General features: G+C 49.4%; 1 protein-coding gene across 8 annotated transcripts in view; it reads left to right on the forward strand.

The window, feature by feature from the left end:
* RAP1GAP (RAP1 GTPase activating protein) overlaps window positions 1-19923 on the forward strand; it is a 158504-nt gene that overhangs the window by 95125 nt on the left and 43456 nt on the right. The window contains exons 1-2 of one of the 8 annotated variants that reach the window (XM_082273672.1): window positions 18296-18552; window positions 18895-19879. The exons of 6 other annotated variants lie outside the window; for them this stretch is intronic. In XM_082273672.1, the coding sequence (XP_082129798.1) occupies window positions 18323-18552; window positions 18895-19879 (1215 nt within the window). In that variant the 5' untranslated portion in view covers window positions 18296-18322. Of the gene's footprint in view, window positions 1-7938; window positions 8207-18295; window positions 18553-18894; window positions 19880-19923 lie in introns of those variants that run through there. One more of the 8 variants, XM_082273668.1, reaches the window with a different exon arrangement.

A 19923-nucleotide genomic window follows, 5' to 3' on the forward strand; every position in this document is an offset into this window, starting at 1 on the left:
GTTTCAGCGCCGTCCTCAGTGAACCCGTCTCCATGGTTGGCGGCTTCTGTCAGCACTGTTCACCTTCACACATCATTTCCTCTGTGATCAGATCAGTCTGATAATGTGCCGCCTTTTCCTCTGCAGCCTCCACACAACAGAGAAACTCTCCCCCTCTCTCCCTCAGATCGTCTCCCCTCCACAGATCCCACCACCCACCTCAGACCGTCTCCCCTCCACAGATCTCACCACCCACCTCAGACCGTCTCCCCTCCACATATCTCACCACCCACCTCAGACCGTCTCCCCTCCACATATCTCACCACCCACCTCAGACCGTCTCCCCTCCACATATCTCACCACCCACCTCAGACCGTCTCCCCTCCACAGATCCCACCACCCACCTCAGACCGTCTCCCCTCCACAGATCTCACCACCCACCTCAGACCGTCTCCCCTCCACATATCTCACCACCCACCTCAGACCGTCTCCCCTCCGCATATCTCACCACCTACCTCAGACCGTCTCCCCTCCACATATCTCACCACCCACCTCAGACCATCTCCCCTCCACAGATCCCACTACCCACCTCAGACCGTCTCCCCTCCACATATCTCACCACCCACCTCAGACCATCTTCCCTCCACATATCCCACCACCCACCTCAGACCGTCTCCCCTCCACATATCTCACCACCCACCTCAGACCGTCTCCCCTCCACAGATCCCACCACCCACCTCAGACCGTCTCCCCTCCACATATCTCACCACCCACCTCAGACCGTCTCCCCTCCACATATCTCACCACCCACCTCAGACCGTCTCCCCTCCACATATCTCACCACCCACCTCAGACCGTCTCCCCTCCACAGATCCCACCACCCACCTCAGACCGTCTCCCCTCCACATATCCCACCACCCACCTCAGACCGTCTCCCCTCCACAGATCCCACCACCCACCTCAGACCGTCTCCCCTCCACAGATCTCACCACCCACCTCAGACCGTCTCCCCTCCACATATCTCACCACCCACCTCAGACCGTCTCCCCTCCACAGATCTCACCACCCACCTCAGACCGTCTCCCCTCCACATATCTCACCACCCACCTCAGACCGTCTCCCCTCCACATATCTCACCACCCACCTCAGACCGTCTCCCCTCCACATATCTCACCACCCACCTCAGACCGTCTCCCCTCCACATATCTCACCACCCACCTCAGACCGTCTCCCCTCCACATATCTCACCACCACCCACCTCAGACCGTCTCCCCTCCACATATCTCACCACCCACCTCAGACCATCTCCCCTCCACAGATCCCACTACCCACCTCAGACCATCTTCCCTCCACCCACCTCAGACCGTCTCCCCTCCACATATCTCACCACCCACCTCAGACCGTCTCCCCTCCACATATCTCACCACCCACCTCAGACTGTCTCCCCTCCACATATCTCACCACCCACCTCAGACCGTCTCCCCTCCACATATCTCACCACCCACCTCAGACCGTCTCCCCTCCACATATCTCACCACCTACCTCAGACCGTCTCCCCTCCACATATCTCACCACCTACCTCAGACCGTCTCCCCTCCACATATCTCACCACCCACCTCAGACCGTCTCCCCTCCACATATCTCACCACCCACCTCAGACCGTCTCCCCTCCACATATCTCACCACCCACCTCAGACCGTCTCCCCTCCACAGATCCCACCACCCACCTCAGACCGTCTCCCCTCCACATATCTCACCACCCACCTCAGACCATCTCCCCTCCACAGATCCCACTACCCACCTCAGACCATCTTCCCTCCACATATCCCACCACCCACCTCAGACCGTCTCCCCTCCACAGATCTCACCACCCACCTCAGACCGTCTCCCCTCCACATATCTCACCACCCACCTCAGACCGTCTCCCCTCCACATATCTCACCACCCACCTCAGACCGTCTCCCCTCCACATATCTCACCACCCACCTCAGACCGTCTCCCCTCCACAGATCCCACCACCCACCTCAGACCGTCTCCCCTCCACATATCTCACCACCCACCTCAGACCGTCTCCCCTCCACATATCTCACCACCCACCTCAGACCGTCTCCCCTCCACAGATCCCACCACCCACCTCAGACCATCTCCCCTCCACATATCTCACCACCCACCTCAGACCGTCTCCCCTCCACATATCTCACCACCCACCTCAGACCGTCTCCCCTCCACATATCTCACCACCCACCTCAGACCGTCTCCCCTCCACATATCCCACCACCCACCTCAGACCGTCTCCCCTCCACAGATCCCACCACCCACCTCAGACCGTCTCCCCTCCACAGATCTCACCACCCACCTCAGACCGTCTCCCCTCCACATATCTCACCACCCACCTCAGACCGTCTCCCCTCCACAGATCTCACCACCCACCTCAGACCGTCTCCCCTCCACATATCTCACCACCCACCTCAGACCGTCTCCCCTCCACATATCTCACCACCCACCTCAGACCGTCTCCCCTCCACATATCTCACCACCCACCTCAGACCGTCTCCCCTCCACATATCTCACCACCACCCACCTCAGACCGTCTCCCCTCCACATATCTCACCACCCACCTCAGACCATCTCCCCTCCACAGATCCCACTACCCACCTCAGACCATCTTCCCTCCACCCACCTCAGACCGTCTCCCCTCCACATATATCACCACCCACCTCAGACCGTCTCCCCTCCACATATCTCACCACCCACCTCAGACTGTCTCCCCTCCACATATCTCACCACCCACCTCAGACCGTCTCCCCTCCACATATCTCACCACCCACCTCAGACCGTCTCCCCTCCACATATCTCACCACCTACCTCAGACCGTCTCCCCTCCACATATCTCACCACCTACCTCAGACCGTCTCCCCTCCACATATCTCACCACCCACCTCAGACCGTCTCCCCTCCACATATCTCACCACCCACCTCAGACCGTCTCCCCTCCACATATCTCACCACCCACCTCAGACCGTCTCCCCTCCACAGATCCCACCACCCACCTCAGACCGTCTCCCCTCCACATATCTCACCACCCACCTCAGACCATCTCCCCTCCACAGATCCCACTACCCACCTCAGACCATCTTCCCTCCACATATCCCACCACCCACCTCAGACCGTCTCCCCTCCACATATCTCACCACCCACCTCAGACCGTCTCCCCTCCACATATCTCACCACCCACCTCAGACCGTCTCCCCTCCACATATCTCACCACCCACCTCAGACCGTCTCCCCTCCACATATCCCACCACCCACCTCAGACCGTCTCCCCTCCACAGATCCCACCACCCACCTCAGACCGTCTCCCCTCCACAGATCTCACCACCCACCTCAGACCGTCTCCCCTCCACATATCTCACCACCCACCTCAGACCGTCTCCCCTCCACATATCTCAACACCCACCCTAGGCCGTCTCCCCTCCACATATCTCACCACCCACCTCAGACCGTCTCCCCTCCACATATCTCACCACCCACCTCAGACCGTCTCCCCTCCACATATCTCACCACCCACCTCAGACCGTCTCCCCTCCACATATCTCACCACCCACCCTAGGCCGTCTCCCCTCCACGTATCCCACCACCTACCCTAGGCCTTCTCCCCGCCACTTATCCCACCACCCACCTCAGACCGTCTCCCCTCCACAGATCCCACCACCCACCTCAGACCGTCTTCTCTCTATGTATCCCACCACCCATGTCTCTCTAGTGGAATTGGTGTGTTTTATGTGTACACTGGAGTGGGGTGACTCGGAGACGGAATGTGGACTCTGACTGTTGCATATTTCATCTTTCGCCTGAGATGGCTGTCATTATCTGATGACATTTTCTTGGATCCCCCAGACGTGTTGTGGTCTGGTGGACGAAACACGTTGTTGGAATCGTCTGCCAAAGGAGGACAAAGCCGGAGTAATCCGTGTTTCTGCCGTGATGTGGTAGACAGTGGCGTGCTGAGTAGATGGCGGTTGGTGGAGACAGAGGACGTCCAACAACATCATCCAGGTGTTATATTGCTTCTGGAAAATCTTCCAGCACGCTGGACATTTTATCCACAGCACCGGAATTCAGTATTCTCCAGGTTGTGCCCAGGAGGAACATCCTCTGCCATGTGTGGACAGATCTCTTCCAGCTCTTTTCATCACTGATAATGAACTCCACCCTAAACCGAGGAGCTGGACTCCGATCTTATTACAATGGTATTTTTTGGACAAATTTAAATATATTTTTTGCTAATCTTCAATGTCTGCAGATTGTTACATTGTAAGCCTGGTTGAAAAAAGACACAACCAATTGTAATATAGAGACTGTTCACATGAGACCCCAAGGGGTTAAAGCCCAACTTTTTTGTTTTGAATGGTGCAGGGAAGAGTTGGGGAATCTCTCCATTGAGGACACAGACCAGTCCTGGGACAAGGTCATCCAGCGCTCAGGGCAAATATGTCAAACTGCGCCCCCTCCTTACCTTAGAGTTAGGGTCAGGGCGCCCCCATCCTTGCAATATCCCATTGCGCCCCGGGCAGCCGGCCCTCCTGCCCACCCCTTGTCCCAGCCCTGACACAGACAAAACCCAATAACCCAGTGAGGAGGGGTGACAACGATGACAATGTGCCTTCCTGTCCGGGTGACACCCATTCCCTCTCTTTCTTTATGGGTGTCACAGGGACAGGAAGTAGCTTTGTCTGTACAAATAATTCACAGATAACAATCAAATACACAAATGCAAAGAACACTCGGGGGCCCGGTCACACCTTTGCTGTGTGGCGCAGTAACGTTTATGCCTTATATGTGCCGCATTATAGCTGCCAGTTCAAATGAATGGGCCGGCGACGCACCGCAATGTCTACAAAAAAACGCATGTGCGTTCGTTGGCGCTGAGTGCGTCGAGTCCCATTAAAAAAATGTTAATTTTTCCTGCAGCAGAGCGCCGGCGAGTCTCCGGAACATTCTCCCACCTCCGGCTGCTCCTCCAGCTGTGTGCCGGTTGGTGATGTGGAATTCTCACCCGATCTCCCGGACTCCACCCGGCCCTCGCCGCACACAATAGCGCTGTGGAAACTGGAGGGGGGGGGGAGGGGGGATACCTGATCCGCAGCTGATAAATAAATAAAGGCAGGGAATATGATCTGACTGAGGACCAGCCGCTTCCCACAGGCAGTGCAGTCAGCGCTGCAGATGAACGGATTCCACCCTGATAGAGAAATGTGCTGTTTGTTATGGGGGGGGGGGAGCCATCCAGAGCTCTGGGGGGATATTTGTAAAACATCCAAATTCTTAATTTGATCATTGATTATCCATCTCCCAAGAGTCCAATAAAATTTACTATTGATCTCCCGGGTCCGGTAATCACCAATTCATAAACTTTTGGCTCCAGATTTCCGGTTTCTCTCCCTTTGCTGAATTCTTTGGGGGTTCTGTCTCCTGGGTTTCTCATGTGTTGGCTCAGCATCTGTCTCTTCTCTGTGTCGGGGGGGGGGGTCATCTGATGTCATTGTCACCGCCAGGCCCCTAAGTGACATCCTGGACAGGTGTCAACCCCCAGCCACAAATCAGCTGCTGACCAGACTTCTGTCACTTGTCACGTGACCCTACCATGGGGGCTGACTGGGGCGGGGGGGGGGGGGGTTGTGGAGGAAGATAACCATGGGGGGGGGGGGGTTTTCAGGAAGATGACTGGGGGGGTTTCAGGAGGATGATAACCATGGGGGCTGACTGGGGGGAATGGTGGAGGAGGATAGCCATGGGGGCTGACTTGGGGGGTTGGTGGAGGAGAAAAGCCATGAGGTCTGTCTGGAGGGGGGCTGTTGGAGGACGATACCCATGGGGGCTGACTTGGGGGGTTGGTGGAGGAGAAAAGCCATGAGGTCTGTCTGGAGGGGGGCTGTTGGAGGACGATACCCATGGGGGCTGACTAAGGGGGGATTGGTGGAGGAGGATAACTATGGGGGCTGACTTGGGGGGGGGCATGGGGTTCGTGAAGGATGATAGTCATGGGGTCTAACTGGGGGGGGGCGATTGGTGGGGGAGGATAGCTATGGGGGATGTCTGGGGGGGTTGGTGGAGGATAGCCATAGGGGCTGAGGGGGGGGGGTAGAGATTGGTGGAGGATAGCCATGGAGGCTGACTGGGGGATTGATGGAGGATAGCCATGGGGGATGACTGGGGAGGGATTAGTGGACCGGGATAGCCATCAAGGCTCACTGGGGGGGGGGGGGGGGGTTTGGTGGTGGAGGATAGCCATGGAGGCTGATTTGGGGGGATTGGTGGAGGGGACTAGCCATGGAGGATGACTGGGGGGGGGGGGCGTTGGTGGAGGAGGGTAACCATGGGGGCTTACTGGGGGGGTTGGTATAAAACGCTGGGTGGAAAAGAGCAGAAGTTGCGCTTTCTGGTGACCAATTGTGGAAATTTGGTTCCTGGAGACAATTGTGCTTGAAAGACACCAATAAATCGGTGACACGCAGCGATCTTTCCTCCCCAGCGCTGGGAGTACAGACATTTAAAAGTCTTTCCTTGTTCTCATTTTTTTTTTCTTCGTTCAATTAGTTTTTATTAATTTCAAACACGGTAAGGAAAAGCTTACAAACATGTAAAGAGTCCAACAATCGGACCATGTAAAAACAAGACAAAATAGCAGTGTTCATACTTTAGTAGATACATTAGCATAGTACAGATATTATGAACAACACAAGATCTATAAGGTAATAGTGTGACAGATAAGCCGCCACCAGGAACATCAAGGCGCAAATTCCCCCCCGTATTATCCCTGAGGTTTGTTTGTGGTGAGACCCGGCCGGGCTCGGACACCCCCAATGGGAGCAATAACTGTTTTTCTTTTTTTTTTCTTTTTTTTAATTGAAGTTTGTCTATAAACTTTTATTGAAAATGTTTTTTCAATCAAAAAATACGTGTACAAAAATATTTATAAATTGTGAATGAACAGTTTTCAGAAATTTGTATATTATTATTAACATTTTCTGTTTTAGCTGATTATTCATTGAATATAACTTTATTACAAATTAGTAACAAAAGTCAAAACATTTAAATATAAATAATACAAAAATAGAATATAGGGCGTTATTTTAATATAAATCCGCTTGTGAGGCTTTGTATAGAACCCAAGGATCCCATTTATGGTCCTATAGATGTTTAGTGTTGTAGATATTCCATATGCTTTATTTCTTCTATTCTGTTCTCTTTCCGGTGTGCCGCGGCACATATTGTATGGATTAGCTGCAGAAATTGCGGGGATATATCTTGTATATTTTGGAATAATATTCGCTGGAAATGTGATAATATTTGACCTGCCATTTGGTTTATGATTTTAAATAATCCAGACCAAAGCTGCTTGATCTTGTCACAGTTCCAGAATAAGTGTAAAAGCGTTCCAGGAAGTGAACATCCTCTAATCATTGAAGTTTAAACTTCGTACAAACATGAAACTTCTAAAGTGACAAAAATAAATAAAAGTGCGATTGCTACAATAAATATAAAATTATTTCATGCCCCTGTAGTTTTGTCCTGTGCGGACTCTCTGGAAACGTATTTTTATTCTGTTTGGTTTGTTCATTTCTTAAAAAACTATTTTTTGTGATTCCAAAAAAAAAAATCAATAAATAAATAAAAAGTAAGAAAAACCATAAAAGAGTCCCAGAAGTGGTCCTGAGTCCTGACTAATAATGGAGAAAAGCCGACTACATTTCCACACAGAGGAGGATTTTCTTTTCATAATGGAATGATATTCCTTGTCCTCCTCATTGGTCCGCTAACCATACGGCTGTCAGAGCAAGGACGGGGATTAGATTGTCAGCTCTTGGGCACACACATGGTTCTGTGTCGTGGCGATGTCCCCTCCCCTCACTGTCACTCCAGGAACAGCTGCTCCTCCGTCCTCCTCGCTCTACACACAGCCCGGGGCCGGTCGGATCGCCTGTACCTGCCTCCTTGGCAGCTGCCGTCTCCTCGCTGGCTCTCCGCCCATTCAGCACACATGTGAAGGCATGAGAGGCAGCCGGAGCCTCGCAGGGACACAGCGTCAGCCAGGAACGACTTCGCCAAGTTTTGGGACGCTGCAGAGAGGGAGAGGCGGCACGGCGGCGAAATGTCCGGCAGCGATGGGTACACACCCTGCCAGCAGGCGGCGGATGACCCACCGGACTCCTTGGAGGCGTATTGTGTGAGTACAACATTCTGTGTGTTTGTTGCGATTGTCGCTGGGATGCTTTACACTGACGCGGTCGCCGCCGCCGCACTATAAACGCTACATTTTCCAGAGGACGTTATTATTACTCAGCAGCCGAGGGAACTGTCACCGGTCTGACCGCCTGGAAAGCCTTAATAAGGTCCCTCATATTTCCATGCTTTAATCATCCTCCAACTCTTAAAGCTGCAGCCGCAAGCGTAGCTGTCACCCGCGAGGACGCTGCAGCCGCAAGCGTACCCGTCACCCGCGAGGACGCTGCCTCGATAGCAGGTGTCAGCTCTGGCCGATTTCTCTCAAATATTCTTCACAAATCTGTGTAAATCTGTGTTAGTGATCACTTCTCCTTTGCCTAGATAATCCATCCACCTCACAGGTGTTCCATATCAAGATGCTGATTGGACAGCATGATTATTGCACAGGTGTGCCTTAGGCTGCCCACAGTAAAAGGCCCCTCTAAAATGTGCAGTTTTATCACACAGCACAATGCACAGATGTCACAAGTTTTGAGGGAGCGTGCAATTGGCATGCTGACTGCAGGAATGTCCACCAGAGCTGTTCCCCGTGAATTGAATGTTCATTTCTCTACCATAAGCCGTCTCCAAAGGCGTTTCAGAGAATTTGGCAGTACATCCAACCGGCCTCACAACCACAGACCACGTGTAACCACACCAGCCCAGGACCTCCACATCCAGCATCTTCTCCTCCAAGATGGTCTGAGATCAGCCCGGGACCTCCACATCCAGCATCTTCACCTCTAAGATGGTCTGAGACCAGCCCAGGACCTCCACATCCAGCATCTTCACCTCCAAGATGGTCTGAGACCAGCCCAGGACCTCCACATCCAGCATCTTCACCTCCAAGATGGTCTGAGATCAGCCCGGGACCTCCCCACATCCAGCATCTTCACCTCCAAGATGGTGTGAGACCAGCCCAGGACCTCCACATCCAGCATCTCCACCTTCAAGATGGTCTGAGACCAGCCACCCGGACAGCTGCTGCAACAATCGGTTTGCATAACCAAAGAATTTCTGCACAAACTGTCAGAAACCGTCTCAGGGAAGCTCATCTGCATGCTTGTTGTCCTCATCTGGGTTTCCACCTGACTGCAGTTTGCCGTTGTAACTGACTTGAGTGGACAAATACTCACATTGGATGGCGTCTGGCACTTTGGAGAGGTGTTCTTTTCACAGATGAATCCCGGTTTTCACTGTACAGGGCAGATGGCAGACAGCGTGTATGGTGTCATGTGGGTGAGCGGTTTGCTGATGTCAGCGTTGTGGATGGAGTGGCCCATGGTGGCGGTGGGGTTATGATATGGGCAGGTGTACGTTGTGGATGGAGTTGCCCATGGTGGCGGTGGGGTTATGGTATGGGCAGGCGTAGGTTGTGGATGGAGTGGCCCATGGTGGGGGTGGGGTTATAGTATGGGCAGGCGTAGGTTGTGGATGGAGTGGCCCATGGTGGCGGTGGGGTTATGATATGGGCAGGCGTATGTTGTGGATGGAGTGGCCCATGGTGGCGGTGGGGTTATGGTATGGACAGGCGTATGTTATGGATGGAGTGGCCCATGGTGGTGGTGGGGTTATGGAATGGGCAGGCGTACGTTGTGGATGGAGTGGCCCATGGTGGCGGTGGGGTTATGGTATGGGCAGGCGTATGTTGTAGATGGAGTGGCCCATGGTGGGGGTGGGGTTATGGTATGGGCAGGTGTACATTGTGGATGGAGTGGTCCATGGTGGCGGTGGGGTTATGGTATGAGCAGGCGTACGTTGTGGATGGAGTGGCCCATGGTTGGGGTGGGGTTATGGAATGGGTAGGCGTATGTTGTGGATGGAGTTGCCCATGGTGGGGGTGGGGTTATGGTATGGGCAGGCGTATATTATGGATGGAGTGGCCCATGGTGGGGGTGGGGTTATGGAATGGGTAGGCGTATGTTATGGACAACGAACACCGGTGCATTTTATTGATGGCATTTTGAATGATAAAACTGTTTTTTTTTTTTTTTTTTCAACTGACGATCCTGCTAGTATCACACTTCCTGTCCCAACGTTCAGTCCCTGTACTGTATCTATAGAGGAGCAGCATTGTCACCCTAGAACTGGACTGTAGGACATCTCCCCCTATTCTTGTCTCCATTCCATAGAAGAATGTTGTTCTGTAGTTCACATAGGGGGACATTTACTAAATCTGAAGCACTCAGAATCTGGAGCAGCAGTGCATGGCTGTCCATCAGCTTCTAACTTCACCTTGTTTAATTAAGGTTTGGTAATAACACCTGGAAGCTGATTGGTTACCATGATGATCTTTACCAGATTCTGTGTGCTCCAGGTTTAGTAAATCTCCCACGTAATGCAAACATTGTTTGCAATTTCAGCTCATGTATGGGAAGTTATTGGGGTGCTGCAATTCTGGCAGGATCAAAAGGATTGTTTTCTGTACCTGGAGAAAATGTACATAGTCTGAGAAAGAAAAACGAATGCAGCCGCCACATCTACAGACCGCTTATATACTGCAGTAGGCTACATTTTTCTTCTTGGGTTTAGATACTCTTTAAATGTCTCTGGGGACCTTTCCAGGACCCCTTCCTGTACCCCCATTCCTCTCATTATTTTAAATTTTTTCACAAAAAGAAAAAACTTTAACCTTATTCTGGGGAAAAATAATCTTTCATCCAGAGATGGTCGGGTATTGGTGGGAGAGAACAGAGATACGGTAGATGGATGTACGGTAGATGGATGTACGGTAGATGGAGGTATGGTAGATAGATGTACAGTAGATGGAGGTATGGTAGATGGAGGTATGGTAGATGGAGGTATGGTAGATGGAGGTATGGTAAATGGAGGTATGGTAGATGGAGGTATTGTAAATGATTGCACGGTAGATGGATTCACGGTAAATGTATGTACAGTAGATGGATGCATGGTAGATGGATGTATTGTAGATGGATGTATTGTAAATGAATGCACGGTAGATGGATGCACGGTGGATGGAGGTACGATAGATGTAAAGTAGATGGATGTACGGTAAACGAATACACGGTGGATGGATGTACGATAGATAGATGTAAGGTAGATGGATACACGGTAGATGGATTCTTGGTGGATGGGCATATGGTGGATGCACGGTAGACGGATGTACAGTAGACGGATGTACAGTAGACGGATGTACAGTAGATGGATGTACAGTAGATAGATGTACAGTAGATGGATGTACGGTAGATGGATGTACAGTAGATGGATGTACAGTAGATAGATGTACAGTAGATGGAGGTATGGTAGATAGATGTACGGTAGATGGATGTACGGTAGATGGATGTACGGTAGATAGATGTACAGTAGATAGATGTACAGTAGATGGATGTACGGTAGATGGATGTACGGTAGATAGATGTACGGTAGATGGAGGTATGGTAGATAGATGTACAGTAGATAGATGTACAGTAGATAGATGTACAGTAGATAGATGTACGGTAGATGGATGTACGGTAGATGGATGTACGGTAGATGGAGGTATGGTAGATAGATGTACAGTAGATGGAGGTATGGTAGATGGATTTACAGTAGATGGATGTATTGTAAATGATTGCACGGTAGATGGATACACGGTAAATGTATGTACAGTAGATGGATGCATGGTAGATGGATGTATTGTAGATGGATGTATTGTAGATGGATGTATTGTAAATGAATGCACGGTAGATGGATGCACGGTGGATGGAGGTACGATAGATGTAAAGTAGATGGATGTACGGTAAACGAATACACGGTGGATGGATGTACGATAGATAGATGTAAGGTAGATGGATACACGGTAGATGGATTCTTGGTGGATGGGCATATGGTGGATGCACGGTAGACGGATGTACAGTAGACGGATGTACAGTAGACGGATGTACGGTAGATGGATGTACAATAGATGGATGTACAATAGATGGATGTACGATAGATGTAAGGTAGATGGATACACAGTAGATGGATTCTTGGTGGATGGGCATATGGTGGATGTACAGTAGACGGATGTACGGTAGACGGATGTACAATAGATGGATGTACGATAGATGTAAGGTAGATGGATACACGGTAGATGAATGCATGGTGGATGGACAGTAGATGGATGCACAGTGGATAGATGCGCGGTAGATGGACAGACAGAAGGATGAATGGATAGATTATAGAGAGAGAAGATGGATATAGTAGATGGACAGACAGAGGGATATGGATATGACGGAGAAGCATATGAATGGATAGGTTATATAGAGAGTAGATGGATACAGTAGATGGACAGATGAATGGATGGGTTATAGAAAGAGAAGATGGATGCAGTAAAGGGACAGACAGACAGATGAATGGATAGGTTATAGATAGAGAGACAGAAGATACAGTAGATGGACAGACAGACAAATGAGTGGATAGGTTATAGAGAGAGAAGGCGGATACAGTAGATGGACAGACTGATGAGTGGATAGGTTATAGAGAGAGAAGGTGAGTACAGTAGATGGACAGACAGACGGATTTATGGATTTGTTATAGAGATAGAGAAGATAGATACAGTAGATGGCCAGACAGACCGATGAATGGATAGGTTAGAGAGAGTCAAGATACAGTAGCAGGACAGACAGACAGATGAGTGGATAGGTTATAGAGAGAGAAGATGGATACAGTAGACAGACAGACGGACTGATGAATGCATAGGTTATAGAGATAGAGAAGATAGATACAGTAGATGGGCAGACAAACCGATGAATTGATAGGTTATAGAGAGAGAAGATAGATACAGTAGATGGATAGACCAACAGACTGATAGAGTATAAAAATAGAGAATATGGATACATGAGATGGACAGACAGATGGATAGGAAATAGAAAGCGATGGACAGACAGATGGATGAATAGGTTCTAAAAAGGTGAAGATTGATACCATAGATAAATAGACAGACAGAGAGATTAATAGAGAGAAGTTATATACAGTAAATGGATGAATGAACACATGGATAGGTAATAAAGAAGATAAACAGTAGATGGACAGAGAGACTGATATGTAATATAAAGAGAAGATTTTATGTAGATGGATGGATAGGTAATAGAGAGTGAAGATATTTACAGTAGGTGGACTTATGGATACGTAATAGAATGAGAAGATGTATAGAGTAGTATCATTGGTAGACAGATAGGTATGAGATGAGGGAGGTCAGATGATGGACAGACAGACTGATAGGTCAGATTAGATGATGGGCAGACAAACGGATAGGTAGGATCAGATGAGGGACTGACAGACTGATAGGTATGATAGGTGATATCAGATGATGGACGGATAGATGGATAGGTATGAGATAGGTGAGGTCAGATAATGGACGGAATCATAGGTATGAGATAGGTGAGGTCAGATGATGGACGGACAGGCGGATGGATAAGTATGAAGTATGAAATAGGTCAGGTCAGATGATGGACAGACAGACTGATAGGTATGAGATGGGTGAGGTCAGATGATAGACAGATTCATAGGTGAAATCAGATGATGGACAGACAAATGGATAGGTATGCGATAGGTGAAATCAGATGATGGATTCAGGTCTGGACTTTGACTTGGCCATTCTAACACCTGGATATGTTTATTTGTGAACCATTCCATTGTAGATTTTGCTTTATGTTTTGGATCATTGTCTTGTTGGAAGACAAATCTCCGTCCCAGTCTCAGGTCTTTTGCAGACTCCATCAGGTTTTCTTCCAGAATGGTCCTGTATTTGGCTCCATCCATCTTCCCATCAATTTTAACCATCTTCCCTGTCCCTGCTGAAGAAAAGCAGGCCCAAACCATGATGCTGCCACCACCATGTTTCACAGTGGGGATGGTGTGTTCAGGGTGATGAGCCGTGTTGCTTTTACGCCAAACATAACGTTTTGCATTGTTGCCAAAAAGTTTGATTTTGGTTTCATCTGAGCAGAGCACCTTCTTCCACATGTTTGGTGTCTCCCAGGTGGCTTGTGGCAAACTTTAAACAACACTTTTTATGGATATCTTTAAGAAATGGCTTTCTTCTTGCCACTCTTCCATAAAGGGCAGATTTGTGCAGTATAGGACTGATTGTTGTCCTATGGACAGAGTCTCCCCCCTCAGCTGTAGATCTCTGCAGTTCATCCAGAGTGATCATGGGCCTCTTGGCTGCATCTCTGATCAGTCTTCTCCTTGTATGAGCTGAAAGTTTAGAGGGATGGCCAGGTCTTCCTAGATTTGCAGTGGTCTGATACTCCTTCCATTTCAGTATTATCGCTTGCACAGTGCTACTTGGGATGTTTAAAGCTTGGGAAATCTTTTTGTATCCAAATCCGGCTTTAAACTTCTCCACAACAGTATCTCGGACCTGCCTGGTGTGTTCCTTGTTCTTCATGATGCTCTCTGCGCTTTAAACGGACCTCTGAGACTATCACAGTGCAGGTGCATTTATACGGAGACTTGATTACACACAGGTGGATTCTATTTATCATCATTAGTCATTTAGGTCAACATTGGATCATTCAGAGATCCTCACTGAACTTCTAGAGAGAGTTTGCTGCACTGAAAGTAAAGGGGCTGAATAATTTTGCAAGCCCAATTTATCAGTTTTTCATTTGTTAACAAAGTTTGAAATATCCAATAAATTTCGTTCCACTTCATGATTGTGTCCCACTTGTTGATTCTTCACAAAAAATTACAGTTTTATATCTTTATGTTTGAAGCCTGAAATGTGGCAAAAGGTTGCAAAGTTCAAGGGGGCCGAATACTTTCGCAAGGCACTGTATATGGACAGATGGATAGATAATAGGTGAAGACAGATGATGGAAAGACTAAAAGATAGGTGAGGACAGATGATGGATGGAAAGATGGGTAGGTAATAGTTGGGTATGGACAGATGATCGATGGACAGATGGATAGGTAATAGATAAGTGAGGACAGATGATGGACAGCTAGGTGAGGATGGATGGACAGATGGACGGGTAATAGAAAGGTGAGGACAGATAATGAACAGATGAATTATTAGGTGAGGACAGGTGATGGACAGAAGGATGGATAGGTGGGGACAGATGATGGACAGAAGGATGGATAGGTGGGGACAGATGATGGACAGAAGGATGGATAGGTAAGGGCAGAGGATGGATGGACAGATGGATAGGTAATAGGTGGGGACAGGTCATGGACAGACTAATTATTAGGTGAGGACAGATGATGGACAGAAGGACGGATAGCTGAGGACAGATGGTGTATGAACAGATGAATAGGTAATAGAAAGGTGAGGATAGGTGAGGACAGATGATGGACAGAAGGACAGATAGGTGTGGACAGATGATGGACAGAAGGACAGATAGGTGTGGACAGATGATGGACAGAAGGACAGATAGGTGTGGACAGATGATGGATAGGTAATAGAAAGGTGAGAACAGATGAAAAACAGACAAATTATTAGAGGAGGACAGATGATGGACAGAAGGAAGGGTAGGTGAGGACAGATGGATAGGTAATAGAAAGGTGAAGACAGATGATGGATGTACAGATGGATAGGTAAAAGATAGGTGAGGACAGAGGGTGGATGGACAGATGGATAGGTGAGGACAGATGGATAGGTAATAGATAGGTGATGATAGATGATGGATATACAGATGGATAGGTAATAGGTGAGAACAGATGTATAGGTAATAGATAGGTGAGGATAGATGTACAGATGGATAGGTAATAGGTGAGGATGGATGTACAGATGGATAGGTAATAGGTGAGAACAGATGTATAGGTAATAGATAGGTGAGGACAGATGGATAGGTAATAGGTGAGGACAGATGGATAGGTAATAGATCGGTGAGGACAGAAGGATAGGTAATAGGTGAGGACAGATGGATAGGTAATAGGTGAGGACAGAAGGATAGGTAATAGATCGGTGAGGACAGATGGATGGATGGACAGATGGATAGGTAATAGGTGAGGACAGAGGATGGATGTACAGATGGATAGGTAATAGGTGAGGACAGAAGGATAGGTAATAGGTGAGGACAGATGGATAGGTAATAGGTGAAGACAGATGGATAGGTAATAGATAGGTGAGGATAGATGATGGATGTACAGATGGATAGGTAATAGATGGGTGAGGACAGATGGATAGGTAATAGGTGAGGACAGATGGATAGGTAATAGATAGGTGAGGACAGATGATGGATGTACAGATGGATAGGTAATAGGTGAGGACAGATGGATAGGTAATAGATAGGTGAGGACAGATGGATAGGTAATAGATAGGTGAGGACAGATGGATGGATGTACAGATGGATAGGTAATAGGTGAGGATAGAGGATGGATGTACAGATGGATAGGTAATAGATAGGTGAGGACAGATGGATGGATGTACAGATGGATAGGTAATAGGTGAGGACAGATGATGGATTTTCTGGTTTATTTGCTCGGTGAATTCCTCATCATATGGTTGGGCTGTCAGGAAGTCTCGGCACATTTGTCCTCGTTGTCACGGTGTTATATAACCTCCCCGGGCAATGCACAGCTGGCAGAACTGGTGTCACTGGTTTATTGGTACACATTAGACTTCATTACATGGGACAGTGCTGCCAGCTGCACTGTGCAGGAACTCCCAGCATCCAATCAGAGCTCAGCTGGCAGCACTATAGTGTAGCTGGAAAGCTGCTGTGTTATTGCCCATCATTGTCCTCTCTCCAGGGGGTGTCACCCGGAGATAAACTGATACTGGATGGGGATTTAAAGGACTTGTCCACCCAAAACTGATGTTTTATTTTGTAGGTGGATTATGGTTGAATAAGTGTGATGTCATGTGACCAGACTGATGCCATGATGGGGGGTTGAGGGACAAAGCATTTGGGTCCATGTCTGTGTTGTGCCAATGGCTGGATTCTGATGATCCGTTTGAAGGAGAACTCCAGACCAAAAAACGATTCTTCATTTCTGTCTCTCTATCATCATCCCCTGCATGCTGGAGAATCTCTGCCTCCAATCCCTGGTGTGTAATGAAATGGTGGGTGGGAGGCCATATTCTAATCCATGGATTAATAATTGGGTCTTTTCTGCGATATTGCTGAATCGTTCCTTGTACCCTCAGTGTTCTCTATACTGAACCTCCATTGGCTGGCAGCTGAACGGTGAGGTGGAGGGAAATTCTGGGGGGGAGGCCGAGGGCCTCCAGGTTCACCATGTTGAGGTCCCAAACAATCTCCGCTCTGGGGAGGGGGCAGCAGGAGATGGGAAAGGAAATGCATTGTCAAACCTGATTGGTTATCCTGGTTACCGGGAAGGATCCGAGGGGTATTTAAAGGGTACCTGTCTTTACAATTCATGATCTGGAGACCTGATTGGCCCACAGTGGACCTTTAGAGAATTTCTTGGATTCTTTTCTATATTGTGAGCTGTCAGAGATTGAATAATGGAAAGTTGTACTGTTGCAGGCAGGTCCTCTATAACTCCTGACTGATGGTGGGGGGGGGGTTCTGAGTTTCAGTTGGAATGGAACCTTTGGCACAGATTGGGGGGGTGCAGGTGATGTTCGGAGCGATGACCCCAGCTCCCATTTGTCTCTGTTTTCGGAGTCAGGGGAAGGGGGGTCGGCACCTGTCAGGTGTGGGGCATCTGGGGGCATCACTACCCTCTTGTCAACCAGGACTGGGAGTTCCTGTGAGAAGTGAGCAGGCAACTAAAATATCAGCTTTGTGTGAATGGCCCTTTAAGGACATATTTTCAGGGCTGGGCCCCTGAACATCTCCAGTGGGCGATCTTATCGTCATTGGGTTCTTTTATCTTCACAAAGTGGGGATTTGTAGATAATTGTGTGTCCTGGGACTCTCATTATCCAGGATTAGGTGAATCCTGTCCTTCGTCCTCCTCGTCACATTGCACAACCCAGCACACCGTGTCCCTGGCAAGACTTCACCCGACACCTGGCTGACCCGATTCATCAGATCACAGAAATATCTCCTTAATTATACATTCCCAGCCTGAGGAACGTTAATTGGCGGTAAATCACCCGGTCCTCATGGAAATGACATGATGATGAGGACATAGATTGAGATCTGCGCAGTCACCAGCCAGATCAGCTGGGAAAGCCAAGATGAACAGATCTCAGGAGGACAGATCCCCCGGGAACAGGTCCCATGGATTATTCTACAAGGATATCTTCAGAGAGAACGCATCCCATGTGAGTAGATCCCCAGGCCATGGATCCCATGGAATATTCCACAGAGAGAACACCTACCACATCAGCAAATCCCCGGGGAATGGATCCAGTCTAAACAGATCCCTGGAGAAAGGGGGCAAACTGAATGGACTCAGTGAGAGCGGATCCCAGGGGTCTCTATCCAATGAGAACAGGCCCAAGGGAATATTTCACATGGACATATTCAGGCAGAACACGTACCACATGAGCAGATCCCCAGGGAATGGAGGCAAACTGAATGGACCCTGCGAGAGCAGATCTGAGGGGTCTCCATCCCAGAAGAACAGATCTGAGTGGTCTCCATCCCAGAAGAACAGATCAGAGGGGTCTCCATCTCAGAAGAACAGATCAGAGGGGTCTCCATCCCGGAAGAACCGATCTGAGGGGTCTTCATCCCCGGAGAACAGATCTGAGTGGTCTCCATCCCAGAAGAACAGATCAGAGGGGTCTCCATCCCAGAAGAACAGATCAGAGGGGTCTCCATCCCAGAAGAACCGATCTGAGGGGTCTTCATCCCCGGAGAACAGATCAGAGGGGTCTCCATCCCCGGAGAACAGATCAGAGGGGTCTCCATCCCCGGAGAACAGATCAGAAGGGTCTCCATCCCCGGAGCACAGATCAGAGGGGTCTCCATCCCTGGAGCACAGATCAGAGGGGTCTCCATCCCCGGAGAACAGATCAGAGGGGTCTCCATCCCCGGAGAACAGATCAGAGGGGTCTCCATCCCCGGAGAACAGATCAGAGGGGTCTCCATCCCCGGAGCACAGATCAGAGGGGTCTCCATCCCTGGAGAACAGATCAGAGGGGTCTCCATCCCCGGAGAACAGATCAGAGGGGTCTCCATCCCCGGAGAACAGATCAGAGGGGTCTCCATCTCAGGAGAAGAGATCTCAGGAGTCTCCATCCCAGGAGAAGAGATCTCAGGGGTCTCCATCCCAGGAGAAGAGATCTCAGGGGTCTCCATCCCAGGAGAAGAGATCTCAGGGGTCTCCATCCCAGGAGAAGAGATCTCAGGGGTCTCCATCCCAGGAGAAGAGATCTCAGGGGTCTCCATCCCAGGAGAACAGATCTCAGGGGTCTCCATCCCAGGAGAAGAGATCTCAGGGGTCTCCATCCCAGGAGAAGAGATCCCAGGGAATATTTTACATAGACCTATTTAGGCAGAACACGCACCACACGAACAGGTCCCTAGGGAATGGAGCCAGTCTCGGCAGATCCCTAGAGAAAGGAGGCAAACTGAATGGACCCAGCGAGAGAAGATACCGGGGGTCTCCATCCCAGCAGAACAGATCCAAGGCTGGTGAGAAAATCTGGCAAATGAACAAGTTCAATCAGATTGGTCCTTGGGAGAAGCGTCCCAGTGATGGCAGACCTCAGCTGAAAGGATCCATTGAGCTCAGGTCCGGTGTGGACAGATCCCAGGACTGTAAATCGATGGGGTGCAGGTCCCCGGTGAGTAGGGCCCCCTCATTCTGGGGAGCCCTCTGTTTTATATT

This window comes from Pelophylax lessonae (assembly GCF_965119305.1).
Source record: "Pelophylax lessonae genome assembly, chromosome: 12".
In the NCBI taxonomy this organism is placed as follows: Eukaryota; Metazoa; Chordata; class Amphibia; order Anura; family Ranidae; genus Pelophylax; species Pelophylax lessonae.